This window comes from Pimephales promelas, chromosome 10, assembly GCF_988280905.1.
Source record: "Pimephales promelas chromosome 10, fPimPro1.hap1.1, whole genome shotgun sequence".
NCBI lineage: Eukaryota > Metazoa > Chordata > Actinopteri > Cypriniformes > Leuciscidae > Pimephales > Pimephales promelas.
In genome coordinates, this window is record NC_142778.1 from 506,709 (window position 1) to 528,389 (window position 21,681).

The 21,681-nt window shown below is 39.6% G+C and overlaps 1 protein-coding gene across 1 annotated transcript; it reads right to left on the reverse strand.

Annotated features, from left to right (window-relative positions):
• On the reverse strand, nucleotides 1-14,380 carry chrnb4 (cholinergic receptor nicotinic beta 4 subunit). Its single transcript, XM_039647424.2, has 7 exons — nucleotides 14,163-14,380; nucleotides 10,973-11,118; nucleotides 10,721-10,765; nucleotides 6,721-6,830; nucleotides 4,931-5,669; nucleotides 3,835-4,113; nucleotides 1-936 (listed from the first exon to the last, which is right to left on the reverse strand). Exons 1-7 carry the CDS (start codon nucleotides 14,263-14,265, stop codon nucleotides 775-777), a joined length of 1,584 nt encoding a protein of 527 aa, XP_039503358.1. The 5' UTR covers nucleotides 14,266-14,380; the 3' UTR covers nucleotides 1-774.
• Nucleotides 14,381-21,681: the final 7,301 nt, after the last annotated feature.

Consider the following 21,681-nt stretch of genomic DNA (forward strand, 5'->3'; position numbering starts at 1 on the left):
GTATTAAATGAAAACTTTGTAGAAAACAAAACATTGTCTCACCTCGGAAAACAAAAAGACATCCTAGAAAGAGAGAGAGTGTGTGTGTGTGTGGTTATTTAATACCACACCTCTTGTCTCACAAACCCAGTGAATAGATGGTGTTATTGATGAGATTCTGCTGTTTTGTTACTTCTACAATTAATTTCAAGCCTAACGCAGCTCTAATGGAACAGAAGATACAAGTTGTAAACACTGTAAAATGATTTTTCAAAATTGTAAATTAAAGACTATTAAGACTATTGGAAAATAAGATGTCAGTCTACTTTAAAAAAGTCAATTTAATTCAACATCTTACTTGCAACCATTTCTTTGTAATTATTTGTGAAATGAATAAGCAAGTCCAAAGTAAAAACAAACACACATTTTTTTTTTCAGTGTAAACACATTTAGGATAATTAAAAGTGTGTAATTTATGTTCACATTAAAGTAATATTATCCCAGCTTAGTATGCATGGACTAAATGGGTCATTTGTAGGTTTATTTCCTTGAAAAGTGAAAAAAAAAGTGACAAACAACGGCTCAACCAATAGCGTGAGTCGGTGGGTGGGGTTAACTGCTTTATCTGACCAATGGCAGACAAGGGGAGTGAAACCTGTAAGAAAACAATCATCATTTCTGCAGTTCCACTAGAGTATCCGAGTGTCCTCTGGGTCCGACGGCTCCTGATCTACTGATTACTACAGTGGAAATCAGTTCCTCGCAGAATAACGCCCCGGTCACAGAGAGCGTTCCTCACACGCCGTCCCGTTTGGGGTTCTCCTGGTGGGGGACGCCCTGGTTCTGGAAGAGCGGCTGGAGGAACAGACCCAGAGTTCCCACCACACACACGATCACGAAGATCCACAGGAACAAGCGGTCCACCACCATGGCCACATACTTCCAGTCCTCGATGACCTGGACAGAGGAAACCTCGTTAATACAGTTAATGACCACTAATGAGGGACGAGGAAACAGAACAAGGAGATTGAGAATGTGTGTGTCAACAAGTGCTGAGCAAGAACAAGCATCTCACACACACACACACACACTTTCTCCCTCCTCCAGCATTTCTTCAAGGACACGATCGATGTGCTCGAATGTAACCTCTGTTTGCTAATTGTGTTTCCACATAAAAGATGTTCTTTGAAATGTCAAATTTAAATGACATTCAGCTTTTACTGTGAAATTCAACAAACAAACATGCTGTTAATTAATGCGATTAATGTGTTTTATCAGATTTATTTAAGAAGTCTGTGGAGTTGCATCTGATTCAAGTGATCTTTATAGTTAAACAAGATTCTGATGTTTTAAACCGACGGAAGACAATGAAGTCATAAATGTGAAGACGAGCGATATGTTGCACAGCGTTACAGCAAAAGTAACATACATTGTGTGTTGCGACTTTATATCATGCAATTCTGACTTTAAAACAATTGCAACTTTATATCATGCATTTTTGACTTTATAACTCGCAAATGTGACTTTATATCACGCAATTCTGACTTTATAACTAGCAAATGTTGACTTTATATCACACAATTCTGACTTTATAACTAGCAAATGTGACTTTATATCACGCAATTCTGACTTTATAACTAGCAAATGTTGACTTTATATCACACAATTCTGACTTTATAACTAGCAAATGTGACTTTATATCACGCAATTCTGACTTTATAACTAGCAAATGTGACTTTATATCACGCAATTCTGACTTTATAACTAGCAAATGTGACTTTATATCACGCAATTCTGACTTTATAACTAGCAAATGTGACTTTATATCACGCAATTCTGACTTTATAACTAGGAAATGTGACTTTATATCACGCAATTCTGACTTTATAACTCGCAAATGTGACTTTATATCACACAATTCTGACTTTATAACTCGCAAATGTGACTTTATATCACGCAATTCTGACTTTATAACTCGCAAATGTGACTTTATATCACGCAATTCTGACTTTATAACTCGCAAATGTGACTTTATATCACGCAATTCTGACTTTATAACTAGCAAATGTGACTTTATATCACGCAATTCTGACTTTATAACTAGCAAATGTGACTTTATATCACACAATTCTGACTTTATAACTAGCAAATGTGACTTTATATCACGCAATTCTGACTTTATAACTCGCAAATGTGACTTTATATCACGCAATTCTGACTTTATAACTCGCAAATGTGACTTTATATCACACAATTCTGACTTTATAACTAGCAAATGTGACTTTATATCACGCAATTCTGACTTTATAACTAGCAAATGTGACTTTATATCACGCAATTCTGACTTTATAACTAGCAAATGTGACTTTATATCACGCAATTCTGACTTTATAACTAGCAAATGTGACTTTATATCACGCAATTCTGACTTTATAACTCGCAAATGTGACTTTATATCACGCAATTCTGACTTTATAACTAGCAAATGTGACTTTATATCACGCAATTCTGACTTTATAACTCGCAAATGTGACTTTATATCACGCAATTCTGACTTTATAACTAGCAAATGTGACTTTATATCACACAATTCTGACTTTATAACTAGCAAATGTGACTTTATATCACGCAATTCTGACTTTATAACTCGCAAATGTGACTTTATATCACGCAATTCTGACTTTATAACTAGCAAATGTGACTTTATATCACGCAATTCTGACTTTATATCTAGCAAATGTGACTTTATATCACGCAATTCTGACTTTATAACTAGCAAATGTGACTTTATATCACGCAATTCTGACTTTATAACTAGCAAATGTGACTTTATATCACGCAATTCTGACTTTATAACTAGCAAATGTGACTTTATATCACACAATTCTGACTTTATAACTAGCAAATGTGACTTTATATCACGCAATTCTGACTTTATAACTAGCAAATGTGACTTTATATCACGCAATTCTGACTTTATAACTAGCAAATGTGACTTTATATCACACAATTCTGACTTTATAACTCGCAAATGTGACTTTATATCACGCAATTCTGACTTTATATCTAGCAAATATTACTTTATATCACACAATTCTGACTTTATAACTAGCAAATGTGACTTTATATCACGCAATTCTGACTTTATAACTAGCAAATGTGACTTTATATCACGCAATTCTGACTTTATAACTAGCAAATGTGACTTTATATCACGCAATTCTGACTTTATAACTAGCAAATGTGACTTTATATCACACAATTCTGACTTTATAACTAGCAAATGTGACTTTATATCACGCAATTCTGACTTTATAACTAGCAAATGTGACTTTATATCACGCAATTCTGACTTTATAACTCGCAAATGTGACTTTATATCACGCAATTCTGACTTTATAACTAGCAAATATTACTTTATATCACACAATCTCGACTTTATAACTAGCAAATGTGACTTTATATCACACAATTCTGACTTTATAACTCGCAAATGTGACTTTATATCATGCAATTCTGACTTTATAACTAGCAAATGTGACTTTATATCATGCAATTCTGACTTTATAACTCGCAATTGCGATTTTATATCACGCAATTCTGTAAACTCACAATTGTGTGATTGTTTCTTGAGCATCAAATCATCATATTAGACACTGCAGACTGGACTATATATTTACTATTTACTATAAATTCGACATAATTTACTGTATATGCACATGGAAAACAGCTGTTTTACATTATAATAATATTTAAACTTTTTTTTAAGTATTTTTGATCAAATAAATGCAGCCTTGGTGAGCAGAAGAGACTTTCTTTAAACAATAATGTATCTGGGGAGAGAAAGTCACTCACGCTTTGATCATCATCATTTCCCATCATGTGATCGGCCACGTAACGAACGCCATCGACAGCCTCCTGAAGCTCAGATCCCCAGTCCGGCCTGTTCCCCCTCAGGTCCTGTGAGCAGTTCTGTTGTCCCCAGGCCCGCGGGTCTCCTCTGTAGTGTGTTTGAGGGCCCTTGTTGTAAAAGTGTCCCGGTGACGAGAGAGTCGAAGCCAGCAGCGCAGACGCAGACGAGGACATGCCGGATTTACCAGGAGCTGCGTATCCGAGACCCAACAGAGTCCTGCCCTAGAGGAGCAACAGTAGACTTTACTGTATTTGAAATAATTCCCTTTTTCAATAATACATTTGGACGCAAATGGGTGTACTGTTTAATACCAATCTTTAATTTAAAAAGTCATGTTTCTAGTATCTATAAAACCACATTCTTCTATCTTGAAAATATATCTATACCTAGACATAGATATAATATACCGGACATACAGGAGCCATCTTAAAAAATAGTCTCGATAAGTCAAACCACGAACGTCGTGCTGAGTGATCTGAACTGTATGAAGTTCAACGAACTTCTGAACTGTATGAGCGGCGTTCGGGGATCGACTTATCGAGACTATTTTTTAAGATGGCTCCTGTCTGTATACGCGAAGTGAACTGTCTTCATAAAGTATCTTCTTATTAAACGGTCTGTACACTTACAAAGTTCTCAATGCTTCGTTTTGAATGTATGGACCCTCATTATGTTTCTGTGTTAGTGTGGGGCTATTTTGAGCCTTGTTAGTGGTATAAACTAGCGATTTCTTTTTACTTAGTCAATGCCCCCATTACTAGCATTATACGCTAAACAGTTTTTAGAGATAAAACTCTTTACATTTGATTATCATGAAAACAAATCTCAGAGAACGGTCGACTAGGTACCGATGTTTTATTAGACCAAAGGTTCATTGTTCGCCGGAGTTCTCCTTTAACACACTTGAAGTAAACCGGATTAGTCTGCACGTATGGAGGTGGAGCTGGGGAGGGAGGAGGGTAATCGCTCATATATGAACACAGTGATAGGCGGCGTATCTCGAAGTATACTGAGTGAGTACTGAATTTGAGTTTGTACCGGGATGTGGTCGGGCAGACGCCGGCTCCCACGGGTGGCGGTCCCTCGGGGTCTCTGCATGAAGAGCAGCGCTGGGAGCCGGACCAGGAACACCAGCTTGACCCACGCCGGCATGCTGTGTGTGCTCGGGGAACGATGGTGCACGTTCAACACACACACACTCGTGATGATGGAGAACGTGACCAGCACCATCGTGAACATCAGGTACTTCCCGATCAGAGGGACGTCCAGAGAAGTGGGCGGCACGATCTTGGAGATCAGCAGGAGGAATACGGTGAGCGCCAGCAGGACGGAGATGCACAGCGTCATCTTCTCTCCGCAGTCCGACGGCAGGTAGAACACCAGGATGGCCAGCGACGTGATGAGCACGCACGGGATGATCAGGTTGATGGTGTAGAACAGAGGCTTGCGCCGGATGATGAAGTCGTAGGTCAGGTCCACGTAGGTCGGGTCCAGATCGCTGACCGTCCTCCGGCCCGGCAGAGCCAGAATATCCCACTCTCCACTGGGAGTGAAGTCGTCCATACTGGCCACCGCGGTCTTCAGGACCAGGTCGATCTCGGTGTGATCGTACGTCCAGGACCGGAACTTCAGAGTGCAGTTCTGCTGGTCGAAGGGGAAGTGCTTGACCTCGATCTTACAGGCGCTCTTGTATATGGCGGGGGGAAGCCATGCGATGCTGCCGTTAAACAGGACGATTGCGTTGGTGAAGACCGTCACCTCGTACGTGCCGTCAGCACTGGGGAACACACACGCACACACACAACACACCAGATGTGTTACAACTGCAACAAGCATTTGACTTACACTGCATATATTAAAATTAGTGCAAGTAATCGCGATTAATCGCATCCAAAATAAAAGTAAGTGTGTGTACTGTGTATAATAATTTTGTATATATAAATACACACATATGCATGTATACAATTAAGAAAAATTTGTTATTTATATATAACATAATTTATTATTTCATATATTAAAATATACGTAGATACTCTTGCGGTCAAACATTTTGGAATAATCAAGAAGTGAGTCTCTTCTGCATTTATTTGATCAAATTTCTTTTTTGGGGGGAGGGGGGGTGATATCTAGTGGCGAAAACTTACATATTGTACCTTTAATACATGACAGTGAACATAAAATAAAACAAGCAATAATTCATTTGATAAATAATCATGTTTAATTTTCTAGAGCATTATATACACTCTTAGACTCAATAGAACTCTTGACTCAGTTTTAAAGAACATTTTATGTCAAAAATGTTCTATATATGCATAAATGTCTCATGATTGCAGAATGATTTAGTGAATGGCCATTTTAAGCTACAGCCGCTAGTATATTAAAATACATATAGACTCGAATAATCGAATAAGTTTGAATAATCAAGAGTGTTTGTGAAAAGAGTCTCTTCTGCTCAACAAGGCTGCATTTATTTGATATAAAAACACAGTAAAACAGTGAAATATTATTCCAGTGTAAATCTGTTTTCTATGTGAATATATAGTGAAGTGTAATTTGTTCCTGTGATCAAAGCTGAATTTGTCATCATTACATCATTACTCTTCAGTGTCACATGATCCTTCAGAAATCACTCTAATATGAGGATCTGATGCTCAAGACTATGATTATTATCGATCAGATTTTTGTGGACAGTATCGTACACTACCATTGAAAAGTGTGGAGATTTTATTATTATTAATAATAATAATACTTTTATTCAGCGAGGACGCAATAAACGGATCTAAAGTGACAGTCAGGATCTAATCAGTAAGCTCCAGGTCTTCACTCACTTGTTGTACAGCACTATATCCGGGAGCCAGATGTGTCTGGACGGGATCCGGAGCTTGTCGATTCCCTCGTACTCTGCCGGGTCCCACGACAGACGATAATCATTCCAGTTCTGCAGATTACAGGGATAATCAGTCTTATTATTTCATATATGAGCTTTCCCTTGCTCAGACAGCCCATAATTACACAGCCGGTTATGAGTCTGGCGAGCGGACGTGAGTGAACACAGAGGACAGATCCAGGACCAGCTGAAGGACACGAGTTCACCACTGACCTGAGTTTGAGTGACATGTGACTGACACTGACCTGAGTGACATGTGACTGACACTGACCTGAGTTTGATTGACATGTGACTGACTCTGACCTGAGTTTGATTGACATGTGACTGACACTGACCTGAGTTTGATTGACATGTGACTGACTCTGACCTGAGTTTGATTGACATGTGACTGACACTGACCTGAGTCTGATTGACATGTGACTGACACTGACCTGATTGACATGTGACTGACACTGACCTGATTGACATGTGACTGACACTGACCTGAGTTTGATTGACATGTGACTGACACTGACCTGATTGACATGTGACTGACACTGACCTGAGTTTGATTGACATGTGACTGACACTGACCTGATTGACATGTGACTGACACTGACCTGAGTCTGATTGACATGTGACTGACTGACCTGAGTCTGATTGACATGTGACTGACACTGACCTGAGTCTGATTGACATGTGACTGACTGACCTGAGTCTGATTGACATGTGACTGACACTGACCTGAGTCTGATTGACATGTGACTGACACTGACCTGAGTTTGATTGACATGTGACTGACACTGACCTGATTGACATGTGACTGACACTGACCTGAGTCTGATTGACATGTGACTGACACTGACCTGATTGACATGTGACTGACACTGACCTGAGTCTGATTGACATGTGACTGACACTGACCTGAGTCTGATTGACATGTGACTGACACTGACCTGAGTTTGATTGACATGTGACTGACACCGACCTGAGTTTGATTGACATGTGACTGACACTGACCTGAGTTTGATTGACATGTGACTGACACTGACCTGAGTTTGATTGACATGTGACTGACACCGACCTGAGTTTGATTGACATGTGACTGACACTGACCTGAGTCTGATTGACATGTGACTGACACTGACCTGAGTCTGATTGACATGTGACTGACACTGACCTGAGTTTGATTGACATGTGACTGACACTGACCTGAGTTTGATTGACATGTGACTGACACCGACCTGAGTTTGATTGACATGTGACTGACACTGACCTGAGTTTGATTGACATGTGACTGACACTGACCTGAGTTTGATTGACATGTGACTGACTCTGACCTGAGTCTGAGTGACATGTGACTGACTCTGACCTGATTTTGATTGACATGTGACTGACTCTGACCTGAGTCTGAGTGACATGTGACTGACTCTGACCTGATTTTGATTGACATGTGACTGACACTGACCTGAGTCTGATTGACATGTGACTGACTGACCTGAGTTTGATTGACATGTGACTGACACTGACCTGAGTCTGATTGACATGTGACTGACACTGACCTGAGTTTGATTGACATGTGACTGACACTGACCTGAGTTTGATTGACATGTGACTGACACTGACCTGAGTTTGATTGACATGTGACTGACACTGACCTGAGTTTGATTGACATGTGACTGACACTGACCTTAGTGACATGTGACTGACCTGAGTTTGATTGACATGTGACTGACACTGACCTGAGTTTGATTGACATGTGACTGACACTGACACTGAGTTTGATTGACATGTGACTGACACTGACCTGAGTCTGATTGACATGTGACTGACACTGACCTGATTGACATGTGACTGACACTGACCTGAGTTTGATTGACATGTGACTGACACTGACCTGATTGACATGTGACTGACACTGACCTGAGTTTGATTGACATGTGACTGACACTGACCTGAGTTTGATTGACATGTGACTGACACTGACCTGAGTTTGATTGACATGTGACTGACACTGACCTGATTGACATGTGACTGACACTGACCTGAGTTTGATTGACATGTGACTGACACTGACCTGAGTCTGTTTGACATGTGACTGACACTGACCTGAGTTTGATTGACATGTGACTGACACTGACCTGATTGACATGTGACTGACACTGACCTGAGTTTGATTGACATGTGACTGACACTGACCTGAGTTTGATTGACATGTGACTGACACTGACCTGAGTTTGATTGACATGTGACTGACACTGACCTGAGTTTGATTGACATGTGACTGACACTGACCTGATTGACATGTGACTGACACTGACCTGAGTTTGATTGACATGTGACTGACACTGACCTGATTTTGATTGACATGTGACTGACACTGACCTGAGTCTGATTGACATGTGACTGACTGACCTGAGTCTGATTGACATGTGACTGACACTGACCTGAGTCTGATTGACATGTGACTGACACTGACCTGAGTTTGATTGACATGTGACTGACACTGACCTGATTGACATGTGACTGACACTGACCTGAGTCTGATTGACATGTGACTGACACTGACCTGATTGACATGTGACTGACACTGACCTGAGTCTGATTGACATGTGACTGACACTGACCTGAGTCTGATTGACATGTGACTGACACTGACCTGAGTTTGATTGACATGTGACTGACACTGACCTGAGTTTGATTGACATGTGACTGACACCGACCTGAGTTTGATTGACATGTGACTGACACTGACCTGAGTTTGATTGACATGTGACTGACACTGACCTGAGTTTGATTGACATGTGACTGACTCTGACCTGAGTCTGAGTGACATGTGACTGACTCTGACCTGATTTTGATTGACATGTGACTGACTCTGACCTGAGTCTGAGTGACATGTGACTGACTCTGACCTGATTTTGATTGACATGTGACTGACACTGACCTGAGTCTGATTGACATGTGACTGACACTGACCTGAGTTTGATTGACATGTGACTGACACTGACCTGAGTTTGATTGACATGTGACTGACACTGACCTGAGTTTGATTGACATGTGACTGACACTGACCTGAGTTTGATTGACATGTGACTGACACTGACCTTAGTGACATGTGACTGACCTGAGTTTGATTGACATGTGACTGACACTGACCTGAGTTTGATTGACATGTGACTGACACTGACACTGAGTTTGATTGACATGTGACTGACACTGACCTGAGTCTGATTGACATGTGACTGACACTGACCTGATTGACATGTGACTGACACTGACCTGAGTTTGATTGACATGTGACTGACACTGACCTGATTGACATGTGACTGACACTGACCTGAGTTTGATTGACATGTGACTGACACTGACCTGAGTTTGATTGACATGTGACTGACACTGACCTGAGTTTGATTGACATGTGACTGACACTGACCTGATTGACATGTGACTGACACTGACCTGAGTTTGATTGACATGTGACTGACACTGACCTGAGTCTGTTTGACATGTGACTGACACTGACCTGAGTTTGATTGACATGTGACTGACACTGACCTGATTGACATGTGACTGACACTGACCTGAGTTTGATTGACATGTGACTGACACTGACCTGAGTTTGATTGACATGTGACTGACACTGACCTGAGTTTGATTGACATGTGACTGACACTGACCTGAGTTTGATTGACATGTGACTGACACTGACCTGATTGACATGTGACTGACACTGACCTGAGTTTGATTGACATGTGACTGACACTGACCTGATTTTGATTGACATGTGACTGACACTGACCTGAGTCTGATTGACATGTGACTGACACTGACCTGAGTTTGATTGACATGTGACTGACACTGACCTGAGTCTGATTGACATGTGACTGACACTGACCTGAGTCTGATTGACATGTGACTGACACTGACCTGAGTTTGATTGACATGTGACTGACACTGACCTGAGTGAGCCAGACGTTGGTCGTCATGATCTGCTCTCTTTCATTCTGAGGGCAAAGAAATAATATAGTTACCCAAAACTGTTACTTGCAATAAAATAAAATTTACACTTAAACTTAAATTTAATTTATTATCACAATTAATTAATTGATTGATTATAAATTATATGCCCCTGAAACACAAACAGATCCCATGTTGCGTCTCACACACACACACGCGCATACTATGAGTTGCGAGAGGAGTGTTTAGTTCACCACACTGATGAGCTGCGCCAGGGACACCTGCAGGACCACCGTCACTCGCTCGCTGCGGTTCAGCGCCGGCCGGATCAGCTTGTTGTAGCGCTCTTTACCCAGCAGCCAGTTCATCAGACGCTCCTCTGAGTCTGCACACGCCCCACCTGCACACACACACACACACACACACACACACACACCTCGCCGCTGCATCAGTCCGGCTTGAGGAGGCTTTAACAGCCCATAGTTTATTACCCGCCGGCTTCAGAGTCAGCAGAACTTCTCCAGACACTGTAGTTCTCATGTACACACAGCTGTAGTTCTGAACGACTGTGTGTACATAAGATATACACAAATATAATATTAGGACAACAGTGTTTGCAACGTAAGATAAATGTTTGCTTTTGAGATGTTTGTGATATTCTGAATGCAGTGCTTCGTTTAGCAAGAGATGCGAGGCATTTTACATTCTGTGTGCAATTCTTGTGTAAAGTTGCGAAAAAAGAGGCAAAATCTTGAAAACGTGTGTAAAAACTGAACAATATAATTTATAATATAATATATAATTTATAATTATATGTTTACAGCGTTTATACATCATGCGTTTACAAAAAAAGAAAAGAGTTGTGTGCTTTTTTTGTGTCAAAATACATAAAAAACTTTATTATGATTAATGTAAATACCTTTAATTATCGATCCTCCACATTATTAAAGGTACCGATAGACAGGCAACAAATCACATCATCTCTCACAGAAACACATACTGTTGAAGATGACGATGATGAAGGTAGAGGACTGCCCAGGACTGAGTCTATTGTTCTGATGCGAGAGACTGACCCGTGGCAGTGTTGTATATTATAGTTTAGTACAACCTCACATAATCCACAGATATTAATACTGTGATCAGTGAAAGTGGGATATCTTTAACATTCACCATCATATATTCTCTATGAAAATAATTCATGTTTTCTATAAATGCAGTGTATCACTGTAATTAATTAGTAGGCTGGTTCAAAACTCATGTGCAAACAGATTCTTTGTAAATATGCAATTTCATCTTTTCATAACAATCATATGATTAATGCTGAGGCAGAGTTTGGCAGCGTCTGATTGGCTCTGCAGACTCAGGAACTCAAACTGATTTTATTGGCTTCTTATAAAATTGACATTTATTAGAGATCACTGAAGTTTCTGATGCGCTTTACACTCGTGGATCACTGACGAGAGTGTGTGTAACTCGCTCGGTTAATGCGGATAAAACGTGTGCGTAATGCTGAGTCTGGAAGGTTTAATCAAGATTAATTAATATTAATGAGCAGTGATCTGCAATCATTAGAAACACACACTGTAAGCAGTCTCTTGGTGATGTGATTGATGAAACTCTTAAAGAGACAGAACCAGCAGAACCAGAACCTTCACGGCCTCAATTCTTCATTATGATATATGTTACATGTATATAATAACGTGTGACGTTATAACACGTGTGGGCGGGGCTTGACTGTGTCTGTGGGGAACTGATTGGATGGTTGTGGTTTGCTATTGGCTGATCTGGTGTGAGTGACAGGTTATAGCCCCGCCCTCGTCATCAGAGAAGAGATGCTGCTGTTATTCTGATTCACGATTATTAACACAATAATGATGTGCACCCATAAATCATTTATAATAAACACTGCAATATTCCAGAGTTATTATACAACTCAAACTAAGAGCGTACAAGATACCAGATCCACTTTTACCATGTTTATCTTCTCCATATTAGAGATAAAAAGTCATATAGACGGTGTGTGTGTGTGTGTGTGTGTTTGAACATCAGTGTGTGATCACACTTCAGGGATTTACACAGCAGATACTGTACATGAGACACACTTCTCACACACACACACACACACACACACTGTATAGATGCAATCATGGGTCTAATTTCTAATTCCATTAAAATATTTGTGATAATTAGTGATAATTAAACATATTGTGTATATTTTATTAATAAATGTTGGTTTGCTGTTGTACAGAAAATATTAAGAACATTTCACTAATAAAACCAAGAGATATTCTCCTAATTTTCCAAGAAACCGTCGGCAGGTCTGAGGCTCGAGGAACCGATCAGCTGATAAAGGAAAACAGGCTACCTATTTATTTTAAGAGAATTCGTTTAATTATGCGGTTTTAATTAGAGACACCATTGTTAGTTCCCAGCATGCTTTGCATATGCCTAGAAATGGAGATTAAATATTGATATTAAGTGTTAATGTTTAAAGTTCAGTTATTGTGGACATTTGGAAGAGTTTCTGCAGCGTTGAGGTTTTGATGTTTTTCTATTCACTCTAAATCACACAAATTTGAGATTCAACTTATGTTAAAAAAGCTAATTTCACTAAAAATATTAAATCCATTATGTCACCATATTTTTTTTAAGTAGCCTAAATAGCAGATAACGAGGTTTACAGAGCAGCCGCCCTGAACCGTGACTTCACTTTAACATACTGGCATCTTAAAGTCACCAAGAAATACATTTTTTTATGGAATATATTGTGGTGTTTATTGTAAATGATTTATGGGTGCACATCATTATTGTGTTAATAATCTTGAATCAGAATAACAGCAGCATCTCTTCTCTGATGACGAGGGCGGGGCTATAACCTGTCACTCACACCACATCAGCCAACCAACCAATCAACTCCCCACAGACACAATCAAGCCCCGCCCACATGTGTTCTGAAGCGTTTCACTCGATATACGACTGATGTTCATTTAATGTTCAGAATCAACTGTAGAAATAACATTTTTATAACACTGGATTTCATGTCTGTCATTAGATTTTATACTTATATTCATAAAGTAATTTACACTTTGTACTACACTATAGCTGAATGAGCAAGATAAAGTTGACATATATCATTATAGTTGTCTTGTCACTCAACTGGAGGACAGGGCTGGATCACGTGACCTCAATATGGGAGCGACCGTGTAGAATAAAAACAGATTCTTCTAAAACTCTTCATATCCCAATCTTCATCTCATGTCATGAAAGTGCACATTATTTTAATGACACTCCTCAAAAATGACGCTTATTTAGTAAAAAAATTTAGTTGCCATCTCAGTAAACACGGTCACACAATTCTACACACAGCAACACATCAGGAAAAGACATTTCTAAAGCTAAAGCGAGCGCGTTTCACAGTAAAGCACGAATGCGCGTTACACTTACTTCTGATGAGTGTGAACACGCACAGGAGAACGGGCAGCGCGCGCGTCACGAAAGAGCGCGTGTTCTCCAGACGCGTCGCGGCTCTTCCGTCGCGTTCAAACATCGCGATCCAGGCGCAGAAGTCCACAAAACACTGATGAAGATGAAGAGGATGAAGATCCACGGCACCGGCAGCGCGTGTGTCTCGCGCGAGGCATCCAGAGACTCTCCCGCATCAGCCTCTCTCACACACACACACACGCACACTGCGCGTCTCCGCCGCTCAGGACACCGGGGGTAGTTGTCACAGTTTTTATCTTTAAAAGTATCGGCTGCAAAAATACGTATTTTCTAGCGTTATTATTAACCAAATGTTTAATGAGCACGTGACCCTTTGTGACAACATGCCCCATCTGCAATAGGCTATAAGGGGTGCATTGTCCAAAATAGAGATCTCAAACACAACATTTTAAAACGTGTGACACCCTAACCTGATCCCGCTGGTGTTTTACTGCAGTGTGGGGTCAGGGCAGGTCAAAGGTCATGTCTCTGACCTCAATCCATCACAGTTGTTCTCCTCAGATGCCGTTTCATCTCCTCTTCTCTCCATCACTCGCTTCACATTCTGAGTTCAGGAACACTTTGTAATATTCTGGACATCATGGCAGTGTTAGAAGAACAAAACGTGCCACGGCGAACAAATGGACTGTTTAGAGTCAAAGTGACTTAATGAGGAGCATAAATCATATTAGTGGCAACAATACTAGTTTTACTTGCAATAAAACCGAATAGAAGAACACCATCCCTAATGTCTACAGCAGCAGTGTACTGTCTGGGAAATCATAATGTAAGCGGTTTAAAAATATTTACAGATGAATGTGGGATCTGGAGGGTGACGTTATTAATATCACATCATCATCATCATCATCATCATTCACTAATGACTGCAGATGAATGTCATGGAGCTGTGATTGAATTATAATGAGGAGCTCCTGAATCTGATGTTTAGAGAAGAGTCCGTCGCACATGTTTCTGATGTTATGATGATGATTGGTCTCTGTGAAATGTAAAATGCATTGCTGTTATAGTGTTATTATGACACAGGCAACGTAACTTATAATGAGGTCCATGAATCATATTAGTGGCAAAAATCATTTTACTAATAAACCCATGTGGAAGACTATTACGCAAATTATAATGTAAGTGGTTTAAGAATATGTGTAGGGCATCTGGGGGGTGTAGTGATTCATATTTATAGCATTTTATAGACTAGGAAGAAGCATAACTCTCAGGTCACGTCTGTATTGATGCATTAGTGCAATCCGACGCTTCTGTGTGTGTTCAGATCCCCAATCGAGCACTGTCCCTCGACTCCTCGTGTGGTCAGAGAGCCGGTGAAGGACACCCGTGCGGTTTGGTGTGTGTGAGAGATTTAAAGCGCTTCTGTCGTGTCCAGTCGTCTCCGGCTCCATCCAATCACACACAGGCTGATTTATGGCTTTGAGGAGCACACTGAATGAACAGGACACTCGAATCTCAGAGGATTTGACGTTGAGTTTGACGTCCAGCAGAGGTTCGTTTTCTGGGTGGATGAAACTGAACGGCACTATATGACTGAAGCCCAGTTTATTTAACTGTGTCCTTATTGCATCAAATGCTTCATGAAATCTCATTCAAAGATCATTTATTATAGCTTGTCAAATGTGTCTCTTTATTTTTATTTATTTTTTTTACATTACATACTTTATTTATTTCATTTTATTGCATTGCATTTTATTGCAATTTATTTTATTGTATTGAATTTTTTTGCATTGCATTATTTTTTTTGCATTGCATTGCAGGAACACTGGAAAAGTCGGGCAACTGCAGATTCTATGAAACTGTTATTTGTGACATTTTAAAGTCATCATTTAACAGAGGGTTTTATCCAGAGTATCTGGCTAGAGGATCCTGTTTTGGATCAATTGTGTTTTCACTAGTGAAATGTCACCATATTCAAATCCAATTGTTGATATCAAGAATTGGTTTATTACTAGTTTCTATTTCACATATTAGAAATACAATTATTACTAGTAAAAACCTTTATTTTTGATATCAAGAATTCAATTGTTACAGGTTGAAATGTCTATTCTTCATATCCACAATTGAATTACTTGGCACTATATGACTGAAGCCCAGTTTATTTAACTGTGTCCTTATTGCATCAAATGCTTCATGAAATCTCATTCAAAGATCATTTATTATAGCTTGTCAAATGTGTCCCTTTATGGGTGTGCGTAAAAACGTGCTGTTTTAGTGTGTGTCCCTTTAAATGCAAATGAGCTTTAGCCCCGCCTCCATTCAGAAGAGGGCGGAGCCTTCATACGAGCTTCAGAGACTCCGGCAACAACAACACAGGCCGATCTCACTGATCTCACTGCACTCCCCTGGCACGCTAAAAGTTTATATTTGCAACATTTTGTAATGAACTTTTTCGTATTATTCCAGCTGACAGGGAACGTTCTGGAAGTTACGGTAGAAAAAAACCCCAGATCTCGATGTTAAAGACCCGAGTTGATGCCGCAGGACGGGAGTTTTGTCGAGCGACAGAGTGTAGCAGAGTGTGTTTCAGCACTAGATATATCAAACGGGCAGTTCATTACCGCGAGTGCTCCTGTAGCACACACACACACACACACACCGAGGTATTGATCTGAGCGTCTGACCCGGGACGGCCACAGCACACTGCCCTCGCTCAGATGTTTATGCAGTTAACACAGATTATGTGCTCAATAAAGACAATATACACCCTGAAGTGGCGGATGAGCACATGTGGCTATTACAGTCAGATCATAATCGGCGATGACCCTGAGAGAAAAATGTTACGTTTTTGTTTTTTACTTCATCGGACTGGTACGAAACTTGGTCAAGGTTTTGGCTCTTGCTGTGTGAACACACACTCACACACTCATCATGGACATGATCTGAACAGGTTCAATGGTCCTGAAAGCAACTTGTGCGGTTCGTGTCAGAAACGAGCGCATTGGAAATGAATGAGAGTTTCCTCTAGTGGAAGCGTGTGGAACTGCAGCCGAATACACACTCACTGAACGCTCGTTTACTGAGACATCAGCTCACACACTTGTTCAGCGCTTGGATTTTCTTGCAGTTTTAGAGTAAAATGTGTTTTTGAAAATTTCGATTTCATATAAAAATAGTGAAAATAGTATTTTTGCACATTTCTCATGACAATAAACGTAAAATTCTGTAATTTTTGTAAGTGAACTTTTTAAAAACGTTTTTCCCTTCATCAATAATCTGCCAAGCGTCGTCTTTATAAAGAGATCAAACTCCAGTCTGTCGCTCTAAAGCGTTCAAGATTTACCAGTTTAAGCCTACCATATCTCACGACCAATTTGTACGAATTCATACGATTTTTCTAAACCCACGTGATGGTTAGGTTTAGGGGCGGGGTCAGGAGTAGGTCATTCGTACGAATTCATACGAATTGGCCAGCAAAATCGTACTAATTTGTACAAGTGAGGTCGTATGAATTGTTACGAATTAGCCACCTCGTAAAATTCCTACGAATTCCCGTGAGATCGGGTTGTACATTTTCAGGTTTATGCTCAAAACGTGAATAAATGGATTATAAATACAGTGTAAATATAATGTAGTGCCATAAAATCCCCTATGCTGGGTTGTTTTAACCCAACCTTGGGTCAAATATGGACAAACCCAAATGTTGGGTTAAAAATGTAATTGAAAAATGTAACCCAATGGCTGGATTTGACCCAAAGTTGGGTTAAAACAACCCAGCAATTTTTAGAGTGTAAAATTACAAAATATTTAATGAAAAACATGATCGAGCTAAAATATAGTACATTCATGTCATTGACATAAAAATGTAATTTCTGTCATTTTTGACCGACACTTCTATAGAGTGAGACACACATGCACACAGACGTGTAGATGTGGTTCAATATAACCACTCACTCTCATAATCTATTCGTTTCTTAATCTCAAGTGTTTTATATTTCACTTTTAATTTGAAGCATAATGACTGATCTGTGGCGATCCTGATCCTCTGGACACTTTCAGACGTAAGCTGTTCGAGACGCACTGAATGAACTGAGGTTATAATCTTTAATAACTCTTGTGCAAGTGTCCACTGAAGCCCTCGTCATATATCTGTCCACTGTTACTGCTGTGCTTCTCACCTGTCTGATCATCTACATCTCCTCAGCGCTGGAGACGGATGGAGCCATTAGGCCTTTTACGAGTTTTAAAGATTACTACTGAAACACACTGATGACGGGTCTGTGTGACGCTCTCATATGAACCCTTCCATGTGTTTATTCCCCGAAGAACCTCCTGAGATATATGCAATGTGAATGTGTCAATTATAAATTTCACATCTTTTTATTTGCGCAATTAAAACATTAAAACTGTTTAATCATGATTATGAGATCATGGATTCTAATTTGAATGGTTGCTATTTTAATTGCATAATAATTTAACATTTTTACTTAACTGTATACTATAATTTTAATCATGCTTTATTCATTATGTTTTTTTTTTTGCATTACATACTTTATTTTATTTCATTTTATTACATTGCATTGCATTTTATTGCATTGCATTTTATTTTATTTTATTGCATTTTTTTGCATTGCATTAGTTTTTTTGCATTGCATTGCAGGAACACTGGAAAAGTCGGGCAACTGCAGATTCTATGAAACTGTTATTTGTGACATTTTAAAGTCATCATTTAACAGAGGGTTTTATCCAGAGTATCTGGCTAGAGGATCCTGTTTTGTCCCTGGTTTGTTGGAGGAGCTGGTCCTTCTGCGATCCTGCTGTCTGGTAGGCTATGCATGTGTGTGTACTCTCTTATATTAACAGGCCTGTAAATTGTATTGTATTGGACATAATTCTGTGCTGTTTTTACATTGCTGCAGATTAACTGTCATACTGGACCTCAATCAATCTCTCAGCGCTGAAACACATTTGTGTGTGTGTTGGACCCTACTGATTTTCATAGGACATTGACAGAGTCCTGGACAGAAAACGAAGACATTCTCCAAACCTCACAGAAGAAAGACGGTCACACGGGTTCGGATCGACACTAGCGTGAAAAATCGAAGCCAGCGGCTGATTCTTGGATAATCTGTCCTTTTAAAATTTGCATCTGCTTCTCTTTTTGTTCTAAATGAAATGAAGCTTTTATAGACCAGTGTCCCATAAACGGTGTTGAACATCTTCAGTCTTTAGGATGTTGTGAGAGTGTGTTACGGTTCTGAAGGTGAAAGCAGAACGTGTGTAATGTCCACAGCGTCAGCCGATTACATCCGAATAATACACCCCGTTAACATTTTACAAGATCGCTGGATTCATAGAGAGCATTTGGAACGGAGACTGTAGTGATGTAAGTGCAGCTTTACAGACGGCAGAGGTCAAGGACAGCCTTAAAAACACCATACAAATCATAATTATCTGGAAGCGAGAATAAAGGCAAAGCACAGAATGATTTACCCGCGTCTGACGGGCTTCTGGATCGGCCGAATCTGTCCTTGTGTGTAAGTCACACGACGGATCAATAATCTCAGAGTGTGTGTGTGTGTGTGTGATGTGAGCGTTCGGCTACATCAGCTGATATTATAAAAGAAAAATATTATCCTTAAGAATGAACTATACAATTTAACTGTGAGTAATTTAATCATAAAACATTCCAGGACACAGAATTCATCCAAACCTGGGACTGAGTGACCTTCGACCTGTTGGACCCCATTGAAGTCACTGGAGTGTGTTCCTCAAAAACCTTCATGTCTTTCCCACTGAAGAAAGAAGGACGTGCACATCTTGGATGAGGTGGAGGAGAGATAATTAACTAATTAATTCTGAAGTGAGCTAATCCTCTAAAGGTCTGGGTTTGTGAAGGATTTGTTCTGTCATACAGCAGAGATATTAATGTGCCGCATATTTCACGGCAGTGTCGATGTTGATCTTCTGGATGTCATTAGGGGACGGTAATGAAGCTCCGCGTCGGGTCAGGGAACGTCCTTCAGTGTGGCAAGCCCTTTTAGCTTTTATTCACTTCCAGGATATGAATTCTTGATATCAACAATTGTGTTTTCACAAGTGAAATGTCACCATATTTAAATCCAATTGTTGATATCAAGAATTGATTTATTACTAGTTTCTATTTCACATATCAGAAATACAATTATTACTAGTAAAAACCTTTATTTTTGATAGCAAGAATTCAATTGTTACAGGTTGAAATATCTATTCTTGATATCCACAATTGAATTGCTTGGACTATTTTAACGATGTCTTTAATAACTTCTAGAGGCCGGCAAGTTTCAATCCCTCAAGAAGCCTATGGACTAGTGAGTGATCCAGCTCTCAGATTTCATCAAAAACATCTTAATTTGTGTTCCGAAGACGAACGAAGGTCTTACAGGGTTGGAACAACATGAGGGTGAGTAATTAATGACTTAATTTTCATTTTTGGGTGAACTAACCCTTTAAAACAAGACAGAGAGAGGTACAATGCAAACATTTTATTGATAAATGGTGTGGATCCGTATGCAGTAACAAAAAAGATTATGCAGCTTCGCCTCAGATACAGTATTTTCATGTGGACATTATTCAAACTGAAAAGTGTTCACTTATATTTGTGAACACTCACAATAAATGTGTATGATGTGACGTCATGTGGGAACTATGTAAACTTAGCTAACAGGTAGCTTGCTAACATACTAATTTGTAAATATATTACTGTAACAATAGTATGTTAAACAGTAGCAATGCTTATACTATTATGGTAAATGTTATGTATAAATCCCAAATTTTTTCACAAATTTTTGGAAATTACCACCACAAAATCAGTCATTTTGATCGCAAAAATCACAAAAAAAAAATCGTGAAATTCTGGAGGGACTGTGTATGAGTGCAACAACACTGATGACAACTCTCACAAAACCAACATTAACAGAAAAACTTCTAAATTAGCATAACAAAACATTATTTGCTGCTAAATCTCCCACTTAACATTAATATAGCACAAAAACATCCATTAACTCAGAAGGTCAGAGCCAGCGGGCGTCCGAGCAGCAGATACCAGTCTCTCTCTCTCTGTGTGTGTGTGTGTGATTGGATCTGGATTGGATGCTCCTCGTCTCTGAAAGTCCGGCCCCATCTGTGTGTGTGTGTGTGTGTGTGTGTGTGTGTGTGTGTGTGTGTGTGTGTGTGTGTGTGTGTGTGTGTGTGTGTGTGTGTGTGATTGGATCCTCGTCGCCTCTGAGAGTCCGGCTCCATCTGTTTGTGTGTGTGTGTGTGTGTGTGTAACTCACAGACACACATTGGTTTCATCTCAAACACACTCACAGTTTCATTTAGCCCATGTATTTATTTCTCCCAGGCACAGAAGTGTATTTCCTGAGTGATTCAGAAAACCATCATGAACACAATAATCTTCGACTGGTTTCTTTATATCAGAGCTCGCCTCAGAAAGACACCAGTAAGAACTTATTTTTGTAAATATACTCTTATTATA